This window comes from Nycticebus coucang, chromosome 13 (assembly GCF_027406575.1).
Source record: "Nycticebus coucang isolate mNycCou1 chromosome 13, mNycCou1.pri, whole genome shotgun sequence".
In the NCBI taxonomy this organism is placed as follows: domain Eukaryota; kingdom Metazoa; phylum Chordata; class Mammalia; order Primates; family Lorisidae; genus Nycticebus; species Nycticebus coucang.
The window spans coordinates 80,906,884-80,933,727 of record NC_069792.1 but is presented as its reverse complement, the minus strand read 5'-3'; the positions used below and the strand labels follow the sequence as shown (position 1 = coordinate 80,933,727).

Here is a 26,844-nt window from a genome sequence, read left to right as displayed (position 1 = left end):
TTAAGGTGCAGGTGACTCAGTAACCAAATAAAAGGGATACTACTTTTTAATGAACAATATCTTTGTAATTTATGAGTATAAGGGACATTTTCAAATAAGAAAGAAAAACAGAAAGAAAAGATGTAAAATTAAAGGTTATTTCTATTTGACATCATACTAAAATTAAAATTTCATCCATGAAATAAACCACAACTTGTACTTAGACTCTCTCTCTCTATATATGTACTAAACAAATATTTTTGGAATGTTGTTACATCTGGACAAAATGGTATCCAAATTGATTAGACATATAAAAGTAGACAAATGAAACTAACACACGACTGCTAGTTTCTAGGGAGTGCTACGGTCGCCATCTTCGTAAAGCCAGACCCAAACTGCAACCATAACAAGCTGTCGTCACAAAGGCAAAAATCTGAAGAAGAAACAAAAATTTACATCAGATTTATAAGGCTGAATTAGAAACAATGTCCTAAGGAACAACTATGTGAAGACTGATAAATCTACCTAAAGATACTTTAACATTAACAAAAATATTTTGTATTGTTTTTTTTTGTTCATTTATACCACTGTTTTTACTTTCTCACACTATTATTCATTTCTTTAAAAATTCTAGCCTCTAATAATTTCTCATTTGTAAAAAGAGTTATGCTGAGCATTTATTTATATACTAGGCTTACTTATTAGGCATTTCTGAAACCTGAGACACAGTGTTAAAAAATTCAGTATGAAGAATCTGTTCATGTAGTGCCTTCACAGCCAAGGAAGCCAGCAATTCCCAGAACCTGAGGATGTATCAAATCATTTCTGGGCCAATGCAAAGTGACTTTAGAATTCAACAAAGAAAACACATAGAAATGAATTAGCAGGTTGGCTCTTTCTTATTTGGGAGACAGTCCTTATGCTTAAGTCTGCACTCTGCTGTGAATTACTGATTTCTTTAGTACCAACTATGTGTACATTACTACATTTGGTACATATAAACAAATAGTAGATATTGTTCTCATCATTTTGGGGTTTATGACCCACAGAAAACTATGAGACAAAGCAAAGGCAGTTCAAAACATTATGATTTAGTATGAAAATTCTTAACCCCGGGAACCAAAGCTCTGGAAAAGGAGTATCAGAGATACACTTAGAGAACATTTTCACAGTTGAATTACCATTCTCTTGTCCTCCCCACCCTCCTTCTGCTGGTTGTTTCTCTGGTACATTTCTAATCCAGACATCTGAATGACAATAATCACTTTGGTATCTATTATTAGTAAAAAGGAATTTTCCTCTCTCTCAGGCATACTGAAAGAAAAAGAAAAGTAAAGGATGCGATCTTATGTGACAAATGACTAACTGACACATTTTATGGGCTATTAAAACTCAAAGCTAGAGATTTACTTCAACTAGATAAAATGGGACATAATATAGAACTTGAAGCAGGTAGAGATTTACTGAGGCAGCTTTACTTAGGCAGCTAGAGAAAGGGAAGGATAATGAAAACAAAGTGATAGAAGAGGATGGCCAGAAGAAAATTACACCATGGGCCTTTAGGGCGAAGGTATGTTGATGAGAAATTAATGGGATGAGTCAACTGTCCAGTATTTGAGCACCTTCTATTCTTGTGAAGCAGGATCTGAGGCTGCCTATCAATAGATCAATCTAGGGCTACTTCAGTGATCCAGGAAAGATGATGAGAATCTAGACTGTACCACCGCAAAGATGGGATTGGAAGTAAGACACGCTAAGAAAAATTCAAAGGAATTGATGACTAATAGAAAAAAAGAATTCCAAATTGCTGAACTTTGCTTTGTAACACTGACAAAACCAACCAGTGGTTTTCCAGCTATAGTCCTTGGATCGTAAAGATTCTATGAAAGTGCCCCAGGGATGATGAAGTAGTTAGAGAAGGCTTCAAAAAAGGGGATGGGCACCATTCAAGGCCCTCTTCACTTCCACTAAGGCCCCTATGCTTTCATTTTCTACATTTGTTGGGTTTTCTGTAAGATTTCATTATGTGAAATGGCTTCACTTCTTATAAAAGACAGTGTTAAAATCACTGATCTAAACTAAAAACCTTTCAAGGCTAGAACTATGCCTCCTTTCTCTTGCAAGCCTATCTTTAGTCTAATTCAATATAGTGAGTCAATAAATTTTGACAAATCCTTGCAGAGACTTGGGAAGCTCATAGTAGACCTTGAAATCATCCATCTTTACCCTTTTAAACCCAGACTCTACATCCATGTGGTCCAATATGATAGCCACTAGCCATATCTGGGTATTTGAATTTATTAAAATTAAATAACACTACAAGTTCAGTTCTCCAGGCATACTAGCTACATTATAATTGTTCAATAGCCCCATGTGAGGAGTATCCATCCACCACATCAACATAGACAGAATGTTCCTATCACTGCAGAAAGCTCTATTAGACAGTGCTTCTCCGGATGGATTTCAACGACAGTGTGGGGTATACTGGGTTATCTGGGTAAAACAGTAAAACATCAGGGCCACTCACTTTCTACATAGTGTCATCAACTATCAAGATATTTCAGAAAATAATTAGGACTTCTGACAACTTAAAAATTGTCTATAAAAACAAAAATAATGTATCATTTCTTTAAATTGCCTCTGTCAATATAAAATGACAAATTCACTCCAGGATACGAATTAAAGAGGGTAAATTTTTAAAAATTTCCCCACAGAATGCATTTAATCTGCTTATTGTCTATAGCAAGGGCCATGTACTAACCTCTACACTCAACTGCACTTTCTGCAGTGGCAGGAACTGAAATTTATGCCCCTCGTCCCCAAGACCCAGCAGAGTATTTAACACACTGGCAGGCCCATAGTAAATTTTCATGGAATTAAAGTGAATTACAAATAGGCATTGAATACCAAAGAGCAAAAATGGGAACCATCTCCCTTCCTATTTCTAAAAGTTATAAAAAATAAAAAGCCCAATTCATTTTTATTTGTTTTACAAAGAAGATGTGTCGTGCAAAACCAACCAAAACAAGTAGTACTACGGATTTGCTGGGATCTCAGACGAATGTCAGCTTGTGTTTCAGTTTAATCACCCACAACGCTGAGTGTAATAATGGTGCTTTGCTCATAGGGTTATTATTGTACAAATAAATAGCTATTACAGGTTTAATGCTAATGGTTATTAATAAAGAGAACTACTGTGGCCTGAGGATTTTCTTGAAGACTTTGCCAGTGGAAGGAGAGTGCTGGTGAACTGTGCCCACTGAGCACTTACTGTGGCTGCTACATTTATGTTGTACTGGTTATCACTCAGGAGCGGCTGCACAGCCATGGTTGTATTGCAGTGCAGATCGTGCAGGGATGTGGCTGCTGCTTCCAGTAAAAAGGCTCCAAAGTAGAAGACAAACACTGTAAAATGGTAGGCAAAATCCTGAAAGAGAAGAGAAAAAATATCTATGGTTAAACATAATACATTTTTTTCCTGTTCCTTATTTCATATGATGAAGTCTAGCTTTAGCCAGACAAAAACATTTAATGAAACATTTTAACTATACTGGGTGTTAATTTTGGCTACCTTAGCATTTTCAGGCTATTAGAATCCAAATGAAAATCAACTGATCCATCTTAATTGACACAGTGTCAAACCTTCCCATAGATGGAATTTTAAAATAAAATACATAATTACAGTTTGGAATAAGATGACATAAAGATCAATATCAATATAATATGAAAAGGAATAATATACTGTCTTTAAAATTCAAGTAAAATGGCATTTAAACGATGTCTTCTTTATTATAGTTATATATGTACACACTGTATAATTATTTTATTTCAGAGAAATTATTTTTATCATTTGATCATCCCACACACAGAAATATATAGAAGACTTATTAAATCATAGAATTCATTAACATATATTCATATATTCCATTAAAAACAAATAATACTTCTACAAAAAGTATGAGAACTCAGTTATTTATTAGGTTATGTATTATGTATGCTGGTGGCATTAATGTGAAACAGAACACTATTAAAATTCACATTGTCTTACCTGAATTAAAACATCATCAACACATTGGTATTTATTTTTAATAGCTGCTATATACCAAGTACTTTATGCACATTATTATAACCACCATTTATTATTTCCATTTTACAGAGATTTTCTTCTTTTCAGTTAAATAACTTTTCCAAAGCCACATAAATATTAACATTTGGAGGAGGAATGCAAGTCTACATACTCTGGTTCCAAAACCCACTTTCTTTTAAAAATAAATTCATTATCTTAGTTGACAGAAATTACATATACAAAGTATTTAGCATGTGCATAATGTTCTGAAATAAACATATATAAATGGAGGTAATTAACACATGCATTACCTCACCTATTTGTCTTTTTTCCTGATAAGAACACTTCAAATCTCTCTTTAGCTATTTTCAAAAGTACAATACATTGTTATTCACTATCGCCACCATCTTGTACAATACATCTATGGAACCTGTTCCTCCTAACTGAAATTTTACATCCTTTGATCTATATCTCCCTAGTCTCTCCCTGACTTCCATCTCCCCGTAACCACCATTCTACTGTCTGTTTCTGTTCAGCTCTTTCAGATTTCATATGTAAGTGAGATGACACAGTATTTGTCTTCCTGTGCCTGGCTTGCTTCACTTAGCATAATGTCCTTCAGGTTCATCAATGTGGATGGAAATAATAGCATTTCCTCCTAACTGAAGGTGGTATAGTATTCCATTTTACACACACACCCACACGCGGTGTTTTCTTTATCCCTTTCCCACTGATGGACAATTAGGTTGATCCTACATCTTGCCTATGGTGAATGGTACTTCAGTAAACATGAGTGCATATATCTGTTACTAATTTTATTTCTTGTGGATATGTACTGGTAGAGGAATTCCTGGATCATATGGTAGTTGTTAAGAAAAGTGTATGTGTGGGTGGCGCCTATGGCTCAAGGAGTAGGGTGCCGGTCCCATATGCCGGAGGTGGCAGGTTCAAACCTAGCCCCGGCCAAAAAAAAAAAAAAAAGAAAAAAAGAAAAGTGATATGTGGTGGCCATATGTCTAATCTATAAGAGAGATACTCAAATACGTGTGGCTATTTAACAAACATTAAACAAATTTTGATGAAGGTCAAAATCCAAACTCAAATGCCACTTCTTTGAGGGATTAAATGTAAGCTGTAACTTAATTAGTAATGATATTTAAGAAAAACATATTTTTTTTATTACTAGATACTCATTTAATTTACTGAGGTGTATCCCTGGAAATGATTTATCTCAGAAGGGAAGGAGAAAGTTTGGCAACCTGGCCTGTAACTCCCGGTATGGTCTGGTCCTTGCCTTCTTTACCACCATCTTCAACCATCAGCCCCTCTGGCCTCATTTTAGCCCTGGGAATCATTCTGTAGAAGAAGGATGACACTCTAAACGGTGTAGTCTCTGCCTGGAAGGGCTCTGCCCACCGTGATTACTACTTGCACCTGCTCCTCCTCCTTTCTATTCCTGCCAGTTTTGCCTCCTCCCTCCATTTCTGAATTAAACCGTCATTTAAAGGATTCTTCTCTCTAATCCTATTTCTTTCCCTTTAATCTTTCATAGGTGTTGCCACTCAATACACTTTCTGTACTCCTAACTCCATGTGCGTGGGTCACCCTATCCAGCTATCTCTACTAGAGCCATAAATACTCTAAGCCATATGTATTCTAAGGTATAGCAAGGGAAGATACAGTATGGAATTTATGGCATTGCCCCTGTGAAGATCACTCTGTAGGCTCCTAGAGTTCTAGATCTTGGCATGGAACCTGCAACAGAGAATTAAGTCTTTGACAGCAACTCCTGCGGGCAGCGCCTGTGGCTCAAGGAGTAGGGTGCCGGTCCCATATGCCAGAGGTGGTGGGTTCAAACCCAGCCCTGACCAAAAAAAAAAAAAAGAAAGCAACTCCTGCTACACTGCTGGGCCCTGATAGAGAAGAAACACTTGATCTTAAGACACTAAGTGACTAGACATTCAGAACTGTTTCTTATGAGTTGGGTTCCATGAAGCCACCAACTCACAAAGCCAAGTGCCTAGCAGCACTCTCCTTAAGATGGGAATGGCATATCTGAGACAGATAAGAGCAAGGCCAGATGGCATGAGTCAGCTGCAGGAGAAGGTGGCCCAGGCCCCTCTATCACCTACCAGAGTGGAACTGCCCTTCCCTGGCTCATACCTATGGCCAAATGATACAAGGCTCCCCTTACGTCCAGCTGAAGAAGAGAAAACCTGAGCTTTATTTTTGGAAGAGTTGGCTCACTATGTGGTTTCAGGGTGAAAGGGGACAGCAGGTACATTGTCTATGTGGTTTAGCCACATTTAGTGTTGGTTTTGAAAGACAGTGCTTAGGGAATATTTTCCCAATGAGTAGAGCTAAGTGGCGCAGCATGTCACATGCTTTGTGTGGAAAGAAAAGTGACCCACAGTGAGAATGTACATAGACTCATGGTCAGTGGTGAATGGCCTGTTAGGATTTGGCATGAAATGGGAAGATTTGTCACATGGGAATGCTCACCAGAAGCATCACCATGGAATGGAACATAAACAGAATGACCTTGCTAGTTGACATTAGCCAGTCTTTGTCATCGGCCACCCCAGAACTGGCTTTATGAGCATACAAACAGAGAGCCATGGATAGGGGAAGGTGGCCACAGAAAGTCCACAGCATGGATTTCCAACTGCCAAAGGTCAACTAGCTACTAGTTCTCTGAACACTGAACCTGCCAGCAACACAGACCAAATATGAGCCCCTGATATATTACCCTCAAGGAGACCAATCAGTTACTTCAGTAAGCTGATGGAAGCTGAGCTCTTAACCTTCCTACATGGTAAAATGGTTCAGTCTCATAAAAAGAGACACCTGTACTGGCTCCTTCTCACAGTCCAGGGTATGGCTTTGCTTTTCCTTTTCTGATCACCTCAGCCACCTATTTTCAGAGATTCACCGAGGGCCTGATCCATAGGCATCCACAGTTTACACCACATACTGCACCATCTGGAAGCTGCTGGCCTGACAGCACAATAGCATTGCTGGCTGGAGGCACCACTTAGAAACCCTAGTCGGTAAGGATGGGTTGGGGGGGTCATTCTTCAGGATGCAACAGATCTACTAAACAGTGGTATGGTCCCACTGGAAAACTGGGAGCCCAGGGGTGGATGTAGGAATTTCTGCATTTACCGTCACTCCTGATAACCTGCTATAAGACTTTATGGTTTCTGTCCCCAAAATGCCAGGCACTGAATGGTCAGAGTTCCTGGTCTGCAAAAGGGCACATTGTTGCTAGAGGAGATAGTAAGGGCTCCACTGAACTACACTCTATGGCCCCTTTGGACTCTTTGTGCAGGGAACAAAACACAAGAAGATGAGCTGCCATCTTGGCAAGGGTAGTTGACCCTTAGCATTGAGAGCAGGTGGGCTGCTGGAGGTCAGGAGGGCAGTGAATAGTAATATATTTGGACCTGACATATGTGTCACAAGGAGGGCAGGAGGAATTACAAGTCAAAGTCAGATGTTTGACTCGGAGGCCCCCGATGTGGTCTGAAGTGGGTGTGGCCGCCAGGGACTCTGGCTCCCTCAGGAATGAGGATTTAGATGCCCCACCAGAGAAACCATGAAGACTGGCAAATATGAGAGCTGGGCAGGAAGAATGTGAAATGGTCAGTGGGAGAGGGAGCTGATGAATACAACTTTGAGCCCAAGACAAACGTCAGAAAAACGGGGCTGTAGTTTCTCCCTCTAACCTCTCTTTTTAAATATTTCTTCAGAAAGAGGTAAATTGGAACAATGGAGCAGCAACTCCCCAAATATGGGTGGAGAAATGAATCTGCAGGGTTCAGGGAGCAGACGGTGGCACCCATAATTCTAACTGCACACGTTTTCCTTCAAGAAAGAGCTTGATGCTCATCTGTGAGGTGAACAGGAAGCAGGGGATTAGGGACATGCTGCAGTGTTTGAGCCAAGGCCACACTCTTCCTAGGTAGCCACTCACGACGTCACAGTGAGGGTACCAGCCCTTGAACACTGTGCCCAACAGAAGCTCTTAAAGGAATGGCTGTGCTCTGGAGCTTTCCATTGATTGGCCAAGCCTCGTGCATCTGTAGCACAATCTGAGACTTCTCAGACTTATCTTACTTCCTCCCATGTTATCTTTTGCGGGTGTTACCTCCTTTCTCCCTCAAAAACCAAGAATTAACACAAAATACAGAACTTCAAATTCATTTTAGGATCTGCTACCAGTGGAGGTGAGATTATACATATATTGTTTGGCATGCTGGGCTTTCCCTTCTTGGCTATTAATGTAATTTTAATTAATACATTAATTATGTATTTTTTTTCCATTGTTTACCACAAAAAACTCTTTTGAGAAATACTACTAGGCCAGTCGTGTTCACCATTGTAATATTCCCAAATACTAGAAAGCTAAACCCAAATTTATATTTGGCCATCCTGGGTGTCTTGTTACAATTCCAGCTGTGTGTGGGATGTGTGCAAGAATATGCCAAAGCCAAAAAGCTTGGGAAAAAATCCTGAGGCCACCTAACATGAATATTATTTAATTTCATGACCAATAAAAACCATAAAAAATATTCAATCGCCTAGATAAAAATACTTCTAGAAAATAATTTTTTTTAGTAAAATGCATTCTTGCTTCCTTTAAGCATGGTATAAGGTGGCGTTTAACTATTATCACAGGGATTTTTTTTTTTTTTTTTTTTTTTTTGTAGAGACAGAGTCTCACTTTATGGCCCTCGGTAGAGTGCCGTGGCGTCACACAGCTCACAGCAACCTCCAACTCCTGGGCTTAAGCGATTCTCTTGCCTCAGCCTCCCGAGTAGCTGGGACTACAGGCGCCCGCCACAACGCCCGGCTATTTTTTGGTTGCGGTTTGGCCAGGGCCGGGTTTGAACCCGCTACCCTAGGTACGTGGGGCCGGCGCCTTACCCACTGAGCCACAGGCACCGCCCCGGGATTTTTTTTTTTTTTTATTTTTAGCAATTGATGTCTAATAGTTTCAGAATGTGGCAATTCAAAATTGTTACCATCTGTGACAATTCCACGATATGCATGGCTCAAAGATTTTTCTGACTTAGAGCAAGATATATTACCAAATTTTATCAAAAGCAAATCATGCAATCAAAAATGATTAGGAAGAAAATCACAAGAGAAGGGGGAAAGGAATCTTTTCTAAATGGGGGAGACATTTAGTAAACTCTTTGAAGAGTTGGCTCTCTGAAAACATGTCCTCCATGTGATGGGTCCTGTGCAGAGACAGCCACTGTACCATGGAGGGTGTGTTACTATTACATTTTTTGCCTCAGTCAGTAAAAGTAGACTACTAAAAAACCTAGGATAATCTTTGCAGGTGACCTATGGAACAGGCTGAGGGGTCTTTCCAATTACAATCATCACTTTCATATAACAACAACAAAAACTCTTACATTTTATTTCCTCAACCTCATATAGAATGCTAAAAATGAGTGGGAAATACAAATGTAGAAAAAAAATATTAAGGATAATAATGATTGTACTCGATACCCAAGATAAGACTCAATAAAAGCAAAAGGGGAAACAAGGATGGTTTAGACGTGTGTAATAAGACAAAGAATCATGTCCAAAAAATACTGAAGCCCTGGCAAGGCATGTGCAAAGGAATGCTGGGCATCGCAGGATCCTGGAGACCTTACTTCTCCAGGCATTTATCCTTTATTTGCTGGGCTATTAGGAGACCCAGGAAGGTCTCAGAGAAAGAGCCAGGGTGGTCGGTGGCACAGCACTTGGGGAGAGGCAGTAGATTGGGGCAGAAACTAGGCATTAACTAGCACTGATGCTCCAGCAGGGAAGTAGTGGCACGTGTTGGCCTAATATCACCCGTGAGCCTGATAATAAAAGAAGCCAGTACCTCTTGCCAACATTAGGGATCAACTGACTCATTCAGACATTATTAAGAGAAAGCCAGGCATTTAGAAAGAAGAAAATCAGTTATCTATCTGCAACTTTCACAGGGACTTTTGATATTCATCAGGTGACCGAATACTAAAAAATATTTTCTCATCCCTAATGAGAAATTAAGGGAAAAGTGAAGGAGCACAGTACATTAGCAACCTAAGAAATAAAGGAACTTTTAAAGTTCTAAACTGCAAGTCTCAGTGTCTTTCAGGAATGATAATGATAATGATGATCATTTATTTCTAATCCAGACTCAGAGCCAGGTGTTTTATAATACATTATCTCCATGATTCCTTAACAGCATCTGGAAAGGTAAACATTCTTTTTTTTTGCAGTTTTTGGCTGGGGCTGGGTTTGAACCTGCCACCTCCAGCATATGGGGCTGGCGTCCTACTCTGTTGAGCCACAGGCGCTGCCTGAGATAGACATTCTTATTACCATTTTACAGAGGAAGAAATTAAAATTTAGAGAGGTTAACTATTTTGCCCAAGGATACATAGCTATTGAACAAATGAGACCAAAGCCGCAAGCTCGCAAGCTCATGCAGGACTTGTAACCACTTCACACCACCCCTTCTTTTTTTTTTTAATTTTTTTAATTATTGTTAAATCATAGCTGTGTACATTAATGCAATCAAGGTGTACAATGTGCTGGTTTCATATACAATCTGAAATATTCTCATCAAACTGTTCAACATAGCCTTCATGGCATTTTCTTAGAATGTAGACATTTGTATTCTGCATTTAGTAATTTTCACCTGTACCCATTCTAAGATGCACTGTAGGTGTGGCCCCACCAATTACCCTCCCTCCGTCCCAACCTTCCCCCTCCTTTCCCCTCCCTTGGCCCTTTCCCCATGTTCTTGTGCTATAGTTGGGTTATAGCCTCCATATGAAAGCTATAAATTAGCTTCATAGTAGGGCTGAGTAAATTGGATACTTTTTCTTCCATTCTTGAGATACTTTGGTAAGAAGAATATGTTCCAGCTCCATCCATGTAAACATGAAAGAGGTAAAGTCTCCATCTTTCTTTAAGGCTGCATAATATTCCGTGGTATACATGTACCACAATTTGTTAGTCCATTCGTGGGTCGATGGGCACTTGGACTTCTTCCATGACTTAGCAATTATGAATTGGGCTGCAATAAAGATTCTGGTACAGATGTCTTTGTTATATTGTGATTTTTGGTCTTCTGGGTATATACCTAGTAAAGGAATTACAGGATCGAATGGCAGGTCTATTTTTAGATCTTAGTATTCTCCAAACATCCTTCCAAAAGGAAAGTATTAGTGTGCATTCCCACTAGCAGTGTAGAAGTGTGCCCTTTTCTCCACATCCACGCCAACATCTCTGGTTTGGGGATTTTATTATGTGGGCTACTCTTTCTGGGGTTAGGTGATATCTCAAAGTAGTTTTGATTTGCATTTCTCTGATGATTAAGGATGATGAGCTTTTTTTTATGTGTTTGTAGATCGTGCATCTGTCTTCTTTAGAGAAGTTTCTCTTCAAGTCCTTTACCCACTCCGAGATGGGATCACTTGTTCTTTTCTTGCTAATATGTTTGAGTTCTCTGTGGATTCTGGTTATTAAACCTTTATTGGAGGTATAACCTGCAAATATTCTCTCCCATTCTGAGGGCTGTCTGCTTGCTTTACTTACTATGTTCTTGGCTGTGCAGAAGCTTTTTAGTTTGATCAGGTCCCAGTAATGTATTTTTGATACTGCTTCAATTGCCTGGGGAGTCCTCCTCATAAAATATTCACCCAGACCAATTCCTTCAAGAGTTTTCCCTGCACTTTCTTCAAGTATTTTTATAGTTTCATGTCTTAAGTTTAAATCTTTTATCCAGTGAGAGTCTATCTTAGTTAATGGTGAAAGGTGTGGGTCCAGTTTCAGTCTTCTACAGGTCGCCAGCCAGTTTACCCAGCACCATTTGTTAAATAGGGAATCTTCTCCCCACTGAATGTTTTTAATTGGCTTGTCAAACAGCATGGTACTGGCACAAAACAGAGAAGTAGATGTCTGGAACAGAATAGAGAACCACCCCCTTCTTAGCTTTACACCAAGCCATGCCATTGGTCCCCGGGTTGGTTTAAGTACAGCCACATTCACTAGACTTCACTGCTGACAACATTTGGGATCATAATTCTCTTTACACTCTATAAATAAAACAAGAACAGGTATTTTCTTCTAACATCTGCCCTAAAGCTGTTGAATAAAATATTATTATGCTTGAAGGGAACACATGCAAAGCCTCTTTGAAGGTCTGATTTAAGTTTCTAAACACCAGTGTGATCAGGACATAACAGCAGTTAAACATTATCCATCCATTATCCATAGACTGGACCTCGTGATCTGCTGGGACATTCTAAAATAATCTCAGAGAATGAATGGACACAACCATGAAAGAGAGGCTCCGTGTATCACCCAGGAAAATGAAAAGTAACTTGATCCAATTTAATGTTGTCATAATTTTAAGAAATGTGTTCACTGCGAATTCATTTTTTGAAACCTACCAACTCTTGTTAATTTAGGATGGGAATTGATTAGAAATATAAAACATTCCCTTTTCTAAGTATTTTGAGAATAGGCTATATAACTACTTGTTTTCTAAAAAGGATATATGTATATGTGTATAAATATATATATTTATACACAAACACACACACATATATATATTCTTTTCAGAAAACAAGTAGTTATATATCCTCCAAGAGTTGGTAGGTTTTAAAAAATGAATATACTCATATACACACACACACACACAGAGATATATAAATCCAAAGCAGAAATCAATGAAAAAGGTCAAGATACGTGCGACAACATTCATCTCCCAGAGGTATCCATTCAATTGTTCAATAACTGTAATGCAATTACTATACTGTATGAAATGAGCCAGTTTTTGAATAAGGAGTAACAAACTGATTTTTCAGCCCTATCAACACGAGGATTTCACAAACAGGAACCCTGTTGTCCAGCAAAACAATCAACATGACAGGCAGGACAGTGGCCCCTGCGGCCCGACTTATTGGAGGCATCAAACAGAACAGGGACTCAGGCATTTCAGAATAGAATAAGATAAAAATCTCTAACATTTTCTTACAATAGACTTAAAAAGAAATAAAAATCCCTTACCAGGAAGTTCCAGTTGGCATCAATTTGGGTCACCATGCCGGACAGGAACAAACCCAGGAAGAGAAGGGAAAAGAAAAAAGCTGTCACGGACACAAACATGACCCATCCTTGCAGCAGAGGTAGAGGAACATTGGAGGAGGCCACCAAAATCCAGACGAGACCCCCAAACAGCTGGAAAAAAGAGGATAATAGGTTTGCTTAAAAGGTATCTTTTGTGCAACAGAATTAAACATACTTGTTTCACCTTCACTGCTGCCTTATTTTCCTCCCCAGACCCCTGCAGGCATTCCCGCAATCCCACCTATCCTCTTTTTTTTGCAGTTTTTGGTCGGGGCTGGGTTTGAACCCGCCACCTCAGGTATATGGGGCCGGCACCCTACTCCTTTGAGTCACAGGCGCCGCCCCATCCTCTTTTCTTTATATGTGAGATGCCTTCTTTCCACTAGTGCAAGACCAGTCTTTCTGCTTGGAGGCCTGACCTGACTCCGCATCCGCATCTTCAGGTTGGACTCCAGCCCATGGACGTGCCCGGCATCCCTCATTCCCTTCCTTTGACGCTGTACCTAACCATCACCCTTTTTCAGCCCAACCATTTTTTATAAGCTCATCCTTGCTTTGTCACCACTTCCTCCCTGTGTAACTGTGCTTCACACACCATACATGTAATACAAACCAGCTTCTGACTTCACTGCTTCTTGGAAAGCTTATTAGAAAAAAAAATTCATACTTTATAATTTGGCATGTTCAATGGCCATTTTCCAGTCTTTGTCACTCCCTATTTGTACATTTGATATTAATACTATATGCAGAAGAGTCCTATGTACTTTATAATAGGTGCTGTTCATTAGTAAACAAAAGCTACCATCACTGATTATCTACTCTGTGCTGGACATGGGAATAAGTACTTTCGATATCCATGGACCTAACAGGCAATAAATCCCTGTCAGGCACTAAGCCAGGTGCTGGGAATTAAATGATGAACAAGTCACACTCAGTCTCCGTCATCACAGAACTCACAGTCTATTAGAGGAAAGAGACAATTAAGCAAGTAATTAAAATGTGGCTTCATCAATGTCATGATTGGGCAAATGCTGGGCACTGAAGGTCTATATAGCAAGCAAGGGCTGTAAGTTCCGTTTTGAAAAGTTCAGAAACACTTCAGAGAAGCAAAATCCAAGGGATGGGCTTGGGGGAGTGAGGAGAGGGGATTCTAGGGTGAGAGATGAGTCTTGGGATGATCTGGAGGGAGCTGGGAGCCCATGCCAGCTGAGGCACAGAGTGAGCCCCGTGATAGGGATAGTATGCACCAAGTAGAGAGCAGTGACAGCCACGTGGAGACCAAGCTGAAGGGTCCCGAAGGTCAGAGCAGGAGCTGCATTTCACCCACGGTAACAGAAGGTCACCATCATCTTGAGCAGAAACCAGCATGATCAAGATTTGCACTGAGAAGTTCCTCTCTGGCTGGTTTGTGAGAAAGGACTAGAGAGGAAGGGAGGGAGGGCTGGGGCCATGCTGGAGACTGCTATGCCAACAGAGTGCAGCAAGGAGGGAAAGGGCTAGAGAAAATCCATTAGTATGTGTGATGAGGTTGGTGCCAGTTAGATGTGAAAGCAGGATGACAGAAAAGAACAGATAAGGAAAACACCCACAGTTCTGGCTTGGGAAACCAGGACTAAGCGAGAGAACCCTAGAGAAGTGGGGGGTGGGGTAGATAGTGAGTTTGATGAATCTAGCACCGCCTGTTTACCACAAAAGCAATAAGGGCTATGCAGGCTTTGCACGGCATTCCAGGCCTTTTGTAATCTATCTTTTTCATCCTGTTGCAACTACGCCCCTAATATTTTGTATCATAGGGGAAAAATAATCCACAGTTCAAAGACAAAGATCTCTTTCATATCAGAGTGGCTTGATACTTGCTGGCTCAGAATGCCATTCCCTCCCCATGTGTATTTGAGAAACTCCCCTCTTATGTACTCTTGAACATATCATGTAATTTTTCTCTCCTAAGTTCTACCCCATGCTCAGTTACTCCTCCCTCCTCTGGGCAACCTCCTTCTGAGGGATTTGTTTCATCAACCAGACGCGTTGTAATTGAATCTCCTCCACTTCCAGTCCATCTGCACTTATCAGACCTTGGCATCCGAGTGCTTTATATGTCTTGGCATGCCAAGCCTTCTACTAATCAACATAGTAATCCCTTCCTACCAGTCAGGGACCATGCTAGATTTGGCCACACAAAAACTAGGATATACACCTGCCCAAAAGATACCATAAGCAAACAGAAATCTTTCTCTTTCTCTCTCTGACACAGACACACACATACATACACACACAGAAGGTTCTCAAATATTTGCTTAGTGAACAAACTAGTACCCATATGAGAACAACCTGAGCTCCAAATATTCAAAACAAATAATCATTTGTATCTTGCATCTTAATATCGAGATACCCAAACTGCGTAAGTCACTATAAGTTAAAACCAGAAGTTTTAATTCAAGTTTCAAAAAACAGCCCTGTCATAAAATTTGTTACTGCTTTGATGAAACATTTTTGTTTTCTTTTTTTTTTTTTTTATTAAATCATAACTGTATACAATGATATGATTATGGGGCGTCATACACTCACTTCATAAACCATTTGACACATTTTTATCACAGTGGTTAACATAGCCTTTTCGGCGTTATCTCAGTTACTGTGCCAAAACATTTACATTCTACATTTACCAAGTTTCGCAAATACCCCTGTAATATGCATCACTTGAACAATGTTAATCAAAGTACTGGTCTAATACATTTATAGTTGTGGCACACACTTTATAAGTCCTAATTTCAAATAAAAAATTAACTATCAATTCAGACAGTTTGATGAAATAAATATACAGACTATAAATACATATTAAATTTTTAATTACTACCTTATCAGTAACTGTAAATGAAATAAACTTGTTCCTGGTGAAAGATTATCTACTTTTCATACTATATAGGAAATATCTGAAGATGATAAGAATGTCTTCAATAGATTAATCTTTCCTCTTTTCCTAGTTTCTTTTTTCTAGCAGACTTTTCTTACTATCCCACTATGAATAACCTATATTACTTTAAACACAATTAAAGAAATGTACATCTTTATTAAATAGCTCTTAATGTGACAGTCATTTGGGGAGTCATTTCTTTCTGCTAAGAAAGGACAACTGGCCATTGTTTATTAGGGCAGGCTGACCCAAATAGACAAACATAACAATACTATTTGGGGAGTGTGAAAAATTCCTCTAAAGAAAAGGCTGTATGATTCTTTGGAAATAAATATAACATTTAATAAACCTGGACTGGATCTCAAACAGGCCAGGCCCAAGCCTACCCCTGGACACTGCAGAAGAACATTCAAGAAAAAAACAAAAGAGGCAACGTTCTGTCTCCTGGAGCTCTAAATAAGGAAGAAATAGACACCATTAAATCTGATGCAGAAGCAGATTGTGGTGAGTGCTATAAAAAGAGCTCGACACAGTGTGCTCTGAGAGACTGGGAGAGGGGAGAAGCAGTAAAATGGGGGGATCTGGGACGGCAGGCAGGGGAGGCGGGCCTTAACGGATGCTTTTGGGCAGGACCAGTCTTCACAGGTGGGTTATGCTGTGCAACAGTGTAGAATACTTGTCCTTTTTGCACAAAGAATGATAGCCTTCTTCACACCTCAAAGGCTTGGAAAAGAAACTACATGCTCTGAGAAAAGTGATCAGATTTGCCTCCTCATTGGTGGTAAATGCATTGCATGTAAAGGAGAGAAAGGGTATGTGAACACCGTGCCCTCCCACTCTGCTCACAGAAACACAACTACACCTCCAGGTCAGGGAGTCGACATGATCTGGGATAGTTACTTGAAGTAGCAATGAAAACAATTGTGTGGTTGGGGGTCACCACAACATAAGGAACTGTATTAAAGTGTTGCGGTGATAGGAAGGTTGAGAACCACTGCTTTGGCAGGTGGAGGAGGTGCCAGAGAACATAATTAAGCCCACTTTGGAGAGTTGCCTTCCTCCTTTCAACAATGTTGCCCTGGTGTACGGGCCACCCCTACGGTTACTATTCCCTACTTTGTGACTTCCTTTTGACAAAAGCTACCTTTTCATTTGGGCTTTCCATCCAAGCTCCAACTGTTGAACACCCCTACTGGTGCTCAGGATGTTCATTTTATCAATTCTGGGTTTTATAAACTCAAGAGTATTTGTAAGATGAGGCAATTATACACGGAAACATCCCTGTTTAGTGGAGATGATTCTTTTCATCTGTAAAAGCAGGGCACAAAAATGGTTAAAATCTGAGGGAGGGAGAATAGAAGACAAATTACACAACAACTATCAAGTGAACACACGGTGAAGCAAGGGATCCAAATGCCACGTTATGCCCATGTTGTTCGCATCTTGGATCTGAATCCACATTCTTACTCTTTTCTACCACTGCCTTCCCTTTGCTCTCAAGTATCCCAAAATATCCAAGATTTATGTGTAAAACTGCCACATGCACCTCACACTGAAATTTTTTTTTAAGTAAGTAAGGGCTATGATGATTCAAAGCTCAGGTTCTAACAAGATGACTATCCTACTTCCAGGCAAAGGTAAAACCCACTTAGAAGTAGATATTAGCCTTCCCTGTAACTTGGTTACTTCTTAACCCAACTTTAGGTTGTACAGGGTACATACAAGTACTCAAATACGTCCTGAGTTGCAGTTATGAAATTGCTACACATTCCTAAGACAATTGATCTTTGTGGTTTAACATATATTTAATGTTAGGTTAGTTTGGCCTCTGCAAACCAGAAGGGTGTGGCTTGGCTAAAAACCACAGAAGTATTCATCCATAAATCACACTATACTGAACCCTCAGAATTAGAGTTAAAACATGTTTTCCCTAGAGACTGTGGACTGTTAAAAACACACAGTCCCAGGGAGAAAAAGGTATTGAGCAAATGGCTGGTCTGCGGATCTGCTGTGTGGATGATGGACTTCAAAACTTGTCTCCTATCTGAATGGTCATCTTGTGTTGCCAAGGGATTCCTTGGGCAAGTACCTTTTTTCTTGGCAAATATCAGTATTTCCTAACAACCTTCTTTTAGCCATGCCCCTCTGAGATGAGCTCATAATTTTCAAGCCAATTTGACACCTCCATCTTAGTATACCCACTAAGTGAACAGGCTAATTTCCCACTCTAACCTAGTTTTTGTTAATGTTTGGAATGAGAACGGGGAAAAGTTAAGCAAATCTGAAGGGATAAAGACTGTTTACTCCTAAGGAAAACGATTTTATTATTTAGAACTTTCTGTACACAACCCCTCTTTCTCGTTCCCTGTTGTCTTTGTACTGCACATTTCGTCACTCTACTGCAGTGAGAATGAACAACAAACAACAAAATGAAAAAAAAAAATTACATCTCCTAGTCTGGCTTATAGAGTTAGAGTAAGAGGTTAATGCTAAAGGTGATAACAGAAATATTAGCTAACATTTGCTGAGCTCTTACATTCCAAGTACAGTTCTGAGGGATTCTTTGTGCCAGTTTAACCCTCACAACCTATGAGAGACAATATTATTATTTCCATTTTACAGATAAATTAATTGAGGTACAGATCCATTGATAACTTGTTCCCGGCTATGCAGTTAAGAAATGTTAGACCCAAAATTGGAAGCTGGCGACTGGCTTCCAGAGGCTGTGATTCTGACATTATGCTATTCTGCCTTACTCAATGCTTCATGTTCACTCTGGAGCAGAGTTTCTATTCATTTTCCATATGATTCCCTAAAATCCTATAGAATTGGGTGGATAGGACATAGGCACTTTTCTGAAGACACAGTCCACACCTTTCATCAGAATCCCAAAGGGATTTTTGTCTCCCACCCCACCCCCCCAAAAAAACGTTTAGAATGCTTTATCTACTTACTGACCCTTCTATTTTGATGGATGCTCACTTATTAAGTCCCTTAACATGAAACATCATGATTATGTTAAGTGTTTAATGTGTCTACACGTTTGTCATCTAGAAAAAAAGATTGTCTCTAGTTAGCTCCATCTTATAATTAATTTGTATTTTTGAATGATTTCCTTTTAAAAACTGGAAACATACTTTAGTCAGCATAGAGAATGTAATTACTGGTGGATGGATTTACAAGGAGCCCACACAAATGTGAATTGATCCACAACATAACCATAGGAGAACACACTACACTGCTGCCTCCTTCACCAAGCTCACCCCTTTCCCTGCAATGCTCTTGTTCCTCCCAGCCCCATTTTGCACTCCACAGCCTGTAGCCCTCATCTCCTGCACACAGGGAATGCCCGCCGGTCATGCTTCTGTCTAGCATGCTACCAGTAAATTATTTTCTGGGTAACTAAACTTCTGTTCCTTGTCTTCCAAAAAGGCTTCCCTGCCATCCCTTGGTTCTTCTGTGGTTAGCAGTGTGTGTATTCTCCTTAGAATTAACCACAACTGATTGAAATCATGGTTTCACTCACTTTTTATTGCCCACTGGACTGTGAGATGTGTCAGAGACACTGCCTCAAACATCTCTGTGCGCTCAAAACTTGGGACAGTGCTGTCTGCAGTACTGTCCTCGGTCGTATGTTCCTTGAAATGAATGGAAACCAACCACATGAGCAATGAATGGTTCCAGAGGAGAATGCTACCCAAGTGCAGCTTGGGATGCTAGAACACACTGCAGTTTAGAGCCCAGTTCATTCTCTGGTATGTCGTGGGCATCCAAAAATAGGCATGAAGACCAGTGAAGCAGGAACACATACTTCTCAATTTTCAAGTTATTATTGGCAATACCCACCACCTAGTATAAGATTTCAGGAGGCTGAGATGAAAGTTATAAGAAAGTTGGCACTTCTTGCAGTCTAGTTCACGACACCCAATTTTTAATCTTCTTTGGGCTGTAAGTTTGCCCAGATGACTTGTTCTCACTGCAGCTTCCACTGGAACATTTGAACACAGTAAATCTTGTGCCTTCCCCAGTCTCTCCTGCTCCCCTCCATCAATCCCCATGCGTCCTCTAACCATGATGACTTTCATCTAAACTGGTCCTGGACCAGCCCTAGTACAAGCCTGAATTAGAGGTACAGGTCAGCAAAGTTTTTATTTTATTTTAATTAGGGAAAGTAAAACAAAACAAATTCTTGGAAGTAACTCATATGAGTTGTGTATAAATATATGAAGCTTATGAACAAAATATGCTATTGCAAAAAGTTTTGCTTTTTAGTTTTACATTTAAGAGTTTTAAAAATATGTTTGCGAGTACTGTAAAGAGTTATACATTTCCATTAAGTTCCATTTCAGTCACTTATGTAGAACTAAAACCCTAAAAGGGAAAGTACATATTACAGCAGAGAAATATGTTCTGGCCCCTTTTGATTCTTGTTTATAATTCCCCTTGATTTTGAAAGTCCTCTTTTCTTGTTTGCAGGCAACTAGCTATCACAGAGGTGAAAAATGTTCCTGCATGCCAATGCCCTGACAGCGGCAAGAAGCATACAAACCACTGCCTCTTTTCTTTTTCTTTTGACCTCCCTTCTTCTGAAAGCAGCAATACAAAAGTTAAGGGTGTCATGTTTATATGTGGGATCTACAAAAGGACATGGCCCTCTCATATAAACTAGGACACTTAGGAAATTCAGGTCACACTGCAGATAACCTGGAGAAGAATTTATGGCATTTTATAAGTTGGGCAAGACCCTAACAGGGCATCTCTCCTAGAGCTCCCTTTCTCCAGACTATTTTCACACACCTCACACACGATTCAGTTAGTACTTCAGAACAACAAATAGTGCTTGCTAAGTACTGCACGTGTACTGCACTGGCCACGCCAAGTTTCTGGGTTTCTGTCACATGGTCCTTTCTAGTCGGCCATATCCAGGCAAATACACCATGCCCACGGTTCCCACCACCAGGCACAACACCTCTGTTGGGCTCTACGAGATAGATCTTCTCTCCTTGACCTTTCCCTTTGGAGCTCAAGGTGAATCTTTTCATCAACTTGGTTTAAAGTTTTCCATCTTTCAGTTCTTCATATTTTTTTTTTTATAGGGCTGCCAGTCAGGGCCAATGATTACTGACAATAATCTTTGGCAGGGGCACTGGTTTTTCTCCTATGAAACTTTAAAAGTTCTTTCATGTGGATAGAGCTTTTTGACCCAGAGGCAAAGGAATAAAAATCTTACAGTCTTACTTAGAAGACTAAAACTCATTTCGAGAGACAAACAGGTCTTCTGACAGCCCCTCTTGCCCACTGCAGCATGCAATGTCCCTGTGTAATCAAAATTCATTTTCCAAGCAATAAAAGAAAAACTTTACACATCAGCACACATATGTGATAGTCAGTCTAGAGTCCACGCTTTTGAAAATAAAAGTCCCTTCCACAGATTTATTTGCATGATTGCACCTGCCTTCTCCACAGCCACCTCCGCACCATCATCCTTACATTTCTCTTACTGGTACAATTCCTCTGAGTTACAGCTTATATTTAAGTTTAGTCTAGCATCATTTCAGAGAAGGTCAAATTTTACATACTTGGTTAATAACCTAAACCTCAAATCTCCCTCTTTCTTTTTCCATAATTCTTTCCTTCGTCTGAGTTCGGGGTCTCATCATCCCTTATCTAAACTATTGTGATAACCCCCCAACTGATCTCCCTGCCTTTGATCTGTTTTACAACCAAACGTCATTGCTCAAAGATTTCTGATCAAGTTTATTCCTGTCCTTCAGTAGCTCCCTAGCACAGACAGAATACATTCAAGTCCTCGGCCTACTGTTTCTTAGCAAATCACAACCTGAGCCCTAACCACTGTTGTTTTTCCTCCTTCTGCCACCTTTCAAAAAACAGTTAACAAAACCCTCATGCCTTCGTCTTTCTTCCCTGTGGGGTTTGCACATGTCCTTGTTTCCACCTAGAATTCTCTTTCCCACTTTCTACTGAACTACTGCTCATCATTTAAGGCTAAACTCAAATGTCACCACCCCATTAAAACTTCTTGTCCTGACCTCTCCAGTAGGCAGATGTACTCTGTTTTGCTTTTACACAATCCTGTTTATACACAGTAAACCTATTTTAGCACTTTCTACACAGCACTAAAATTCATTATTGACTTTATATTTTCCCAAACAATAATTTATTTTAAGGGCAGGAGCTATATTAGTTGTTCTATTCCCAGGACATAAAAGAATGCACGATGTCAGTAATTAAAAATTAAATATATGAAAATTATTATGGCACCCCAAACACCATGGTTAGAAACATGCAAAAAAGATTCCTAGAATATCTCCCATAAAGAGACACGTGGATTGGGTACAGTGGCTCACACTTGCAATTTCAGCACTTTGGGAGGCCAAGGTAAGAGGATGACTTGAGGTCAGGAATTCGAGACAAGTCTGAGCAACATAGCAAGACCACTATCTCTACAAAACATATGAAAGTTATCCAGGCGTGGTAGTGCATGCCTGTAGTCCCCAGCTTCTTGGGAGGCTGAGGCAAGAGTTGCTCAACGCAACTCCTTGAACCCAGGAGTTTGAGGTTGCAGTGAGCTACGATGATGCCACTGCACTCTAGCACAGGTAAGAGTAAGATCCTCCCTCAAAAACAGAAAAAAGAGAAATGTGAATAACTTGGGGCATATAGTTTCCTAAAAACTAAGACTGCAAAATAAAACATGATAAATTCAATGATGACCTTATTCTTTTATATGATTAATACTGTTACCTTCAATTTTTTTTATTGCATTTTATAACTGAGGACAGACACACTAATATCTTGTTCAGCCTAATAGTACAGATGCTCCAATGTCATTTTTTGTTTTTAAATAGGTAGTGCCACCTGGAAATGCTTTAACTACCCATACCTTTGCTTCTCTGAAAGGTAGTTATTTTTGTGCATATCATCTGAAATAGATTAGAAGGGCTTTCAAGTTGAGAAAGGGGCTAGATATTGTTCCCCAAAGAGCACACTGCATATGGTAAGCATTCAGTAAGTCCTGATGAATGAGTTAGAAAATATGGAGAGATTTTGAAAATGAGAAATTTTAACAGTGATGTTTTCCATCCTAAACTGAAAGGCTTCACTTTGCAATACTAACTTAGCATTAACTCTCTAAGTGGCAAGCACACATTGGAAAGTATAGCTGAGGCCAAAAACCAGCGGGCTGACCATTTAGGTATCCATGAATGGAACACATCTATCTCGCAAACAAAATGACCACAAAACCCCCCTCAAAACAAACAAGAAAACAGAAAACCACACACAAACTATGTATGTGAGGTTGCAATATTCTCTACATCAGAAGACAGTGCTCTAAGACTTTACCTGGTGCTGGTAGGCTAGCAGTATTTATGTCTTTTGTGTTACCTCGCTAACAGATGGCCTATATCTGTGAGATTGTGAATGGAGTCCATTAAGAGGGACTGGGATTGAATTCTTTCAGCAAAGTTAAATGGTTAGCAAGATCATGGGCTCATATAAGCTTATTAACTATTGATAGCCCAGTCCACCTTCGTTAAGTACAGTTTTCACATGTTAAGTTTCAGAGGGCAACGTGGCATAAACGAGGAGATCTTACAGATAAATGGATATGAATAGAGGGCCAAAAATAAAAAGGAATTTGGGGATATCTGTGCTCACTCCGGCAGCACATATACTAAAATTGAAACGAATTTGGGGGTATCTACAAATATGGCCAAAGGATAAGACAATAAGTCCCCAGAAAGGATATCACCTAGCATTTAGGATTGCACCTGGGAATTGTTACGTTTTACTTATAGGGTGAGAAATTTCTGAAGAGATGCCTTGGAGAAAAAACACCTTAAAGGAATCAGAAAATTATAGAGAGCAACTGAAAAATGTAAGAGTAATGGTGTTTCAAAAATGTTTATTTGGCCCCTAACTATACATCCACTCCAGGTAGGCATTTCAGATACAGGGGTCATGAGGCAGCTCTGAGCCCTGCTCTCTTAAAGCACATACTCTGATCCAGTATCTCAGAAGGACCAGAGCCTCAAAGGAGCTTGACTCCAGCATGATCTCTTGTTTCTCTAAGGGCATTATTTTCATTGGAACATCTTTGTCCCTTTTTATGGAGGTTTATATTCAAGTAAAAAAGATAACAAAGGCCTTACATTTAAACCTACCAAGCTGCTCAACCATAAAAAGTGAAAAGCAAACTGATAGGCTTTTGGAAGTGATATTGTTCTATCTAGATAAAAGTAAGACATGGTTCAGAGGGTAAGAAGCCAGAGGAAATGAAGAGATAAGAGGAACAGATGGGACGCTTATGTGAGTCTAAGATCTCTGTAGTATGAGGAGTGGTAGACGTTTTAGCAGCTAGAGAAAAATCACATGCGCAAGGAAAGTCTTTCCTACAGTGGTTCCCAGCCATGATTGTATATTAGAATACCCAGGGACGCTTTTAAATAAATGCATTCCCCAGAGAGTCTAATTTAATTAGTCTGAACTGGCAACAATATTTTTAAAAGCTGCTCAAGTTTTTAAGTACAACAGGAGTTGAGAACTATCCACTGGGCTAGATTAAAAAAAAAAAAAAGAAGAAGAAAAAGATGATATGGGGGGGTGGAAAAAATTCAATAAATCATCTTCTACTTTTTTCTCTCAGAATTAGGCTGTTTTCCAAAAGTATGACATCACTACAAGTGGTTCTTGAGAAGGTATTTGGTTTCATGGCACAGGAATAAGCTATCTTTGCATACAATCCATACATATACATATACTTACATTTATTTATGTCTACATATATACACAAAAATATATATTTGACTATTGGACTATAACCAGAATATCAAATCTGAGATTTCATGTATATTACATATATTGCTTAAGGTGAGGCTAAGGTAAGCACTGAAATTTAGAAAGTGAGTCTATTTAAGTGAATAGTCTGCAGATCCTAGTACAGGGAAAATAACAGCTATGGATGAGGTAAAAGCTCCTAAAAGAGGCAGGCAAAAATGTGGAGCTTGGGGAACATGGAGCTAAAGCAGCCCAGAGCCTATGAAATCTTCCTTCTCAGATCTTCCTGTTCTAAACATGTCCCCCTCCCACAGCAATGCAGCCGGCCCAAAGCGATCCTCTCTCTGCTCTGCCCACATGGATGTCTGCACCTCATCCCGAGCGCTCAGATGCTTCTCAGCTGGGCCTGAACTCAAATCAGCCTCACAGTCATGATCTGATTACTGACGTCACAGCCTGGGACTCACTCTTGTTTCCTCTTTCAGATTCAAATCTGAGCTAAACTTAACTTAGGGTGGCTTGGCCACCTGAGCATAATAGGGCAGAAAACCAATGCTCACAAGGTGTTCCAGCCCCAAAAGCACAAAAGTGAAATCAAAGTGACCCAAATCCACGTTATGTAAACTCAAAGGAAAGGGAGAGATGAAAATCCCAAACCAAGCAAACAAAACCAGCTTGCAGGAAAGGTATTAACTCTCTAACATTTCACTTTTTATTTGCCATTCACAGGGCATGATGCAACCTCAGGTTGCTCAATTTAGATTTGCACATTTTCCCCTTGTCCACAGTGAGCTTCAAAAGCTTCCAACTCCACAAATTCTTTAAAAAGTTCAAGTGTTTAGCCTGAAACGGTTGCAGGGCAGACCGGGTGACGCCACCTTTACTTCGGCCCAACAAAGTACATTGAGAAGGTCTGGAGTTGGGAAGGTATCCCAGGAAGGGAAAAGCGGCAAAGGCAATGAGGGAAGAACGTGACAGTTACCTTTCCCCCACCACTCCACTCTCACGCCAACTGGATTAGAAACTGCCAAGGACACCTTTTCCCCTGCCCTGCCTCCTGAACCCAGCTTCCTCTCCCCAATCCAAAGGGCAGTAATGACGGCAAGGGTGAATGGGAGAAAAATATGCTCAAGTGTTCAGCCCTCCTCCTCCTCCTCTTCCTGGTGACTTCCGCCCCCGCTTTCCACGGCGTGCCAGCCTCCTGGTCACCCAGTCATCGGCTACACCTATTCACCACCCAACAAAATGGCAGGTTAGCAACAGGCGAGGTCAAGATCGCAGGAGATTGCTCTAGACAAGCAGAGGCCCCGTGGCTAAGTCTTTTCTCTGAAGGCTGCTCCAAGTCCAAACACCCTTGTCCCCTTAAAGTCCCCAATTCTCAGCCCTGCCTAGTGGCCTGCTCCCTCTCCTGGGGCCATTTCCTTCGTCGCGGGCTAGGGAGCAGGTGCCAGCGTAACAGGTGCCAGGCGAGAGGGCCCGGGCAGCTGGGCCAGGCACGGAGAGGACCCCGGGAGGCGGCGCAGGAAAAGGCCACGTCGAAGGGAAGGAGGCTCCTGGCAGGGACAGAGGGAGACAGCCGGGGGACCAGGATGCTGCTGCCGGTCCTCGCTGCCCGGGCGCGACCCTAGCCAGCGTCACCCCACTTACGATCTCCAGGCAGACGAAGGCGCCGGAGTAGGTCCGCAGGATGTCTGGGCCAGCAGGCAGGGTGACCCGGGGCGCCGGGAAGGACACGGCAGGGTTCGGGGGCGGCGGGATTGGCGCTCCGCCGGCCGACATGCTGCCGATGCCGCTGCTGCGTCTCCGCGCGCCGCCGCCACTGCCGCCTCCCGCCTCCACCTCCCGGGTTCCCGCCGCCACCGCCGCCGCCCAGGTCTGCGGGGTCCCGGCGCGCCGCGCGGGAGGGGGCGTGGCCGCGCGGGCTCCGGCTGGCAGGCCCCGCCCCGTCACGTGGGTCCAG

The 26,844-nt window shown here is 40.8% G+C and overlaps 1 protein-coding gene across 1 annotated transcript; it reads right to left on the bottom strand.

The window, feature by feature from the left end:
* Positions 1-49: 49 nt before the first annotated feature.
* On the bottom strand, positions 50-26,782 carry MAL2 (mal, T cell differentiation protein 2). The gene is made up of 4 exons (XM_053559389.1): positions 26,532-26,782; positions 13,115-13,285; positions 3,251-3,406; positions 50-412 (listed from the first exon to the last, which is right to left on the bottom strand). The coding sequence occupies exons 1-4, from the start codon at positions 26,661-26,663 to the stop codon at positions 341-343; spliced, it is 531 nt and encodes a 176-aa protein (XP_053415364.1). The 5' UTR covers positions 26,664-26,782; the 3' UTR covers positions 50-340.
* Positions 26,783-26,844: the final 62 nt, after the last annotated feature.

What these genes read in the sequence shown, in the direction of transcription:
- MAL2 (XM_053559389.1), bottom strand. Translation starts at nt 26,663, where the DNA reads ATGTCGGCCGGCGGAGCGCCAATCCCGCCGCCCCCGAACCCTGCCGTG. An exon ending in ATGCCAACTGGAACTTCCTG is followed by an intron (nt 3,407 to 13,114) that starts GTAAGGGATTTT and finishes CTTCTCTTTCAG; the next exon opens with GATTTTGCCTACCATTTTAC. An exon ending in ACATAAATGTAGCAGCCACA is followed by an intron (nt 413 to 3,250) that starts GTAAGTGCTCAG and finishes TTTCTTCTTCAG; the next exon opens with ATTTTTGCCTTTGTGACGAC.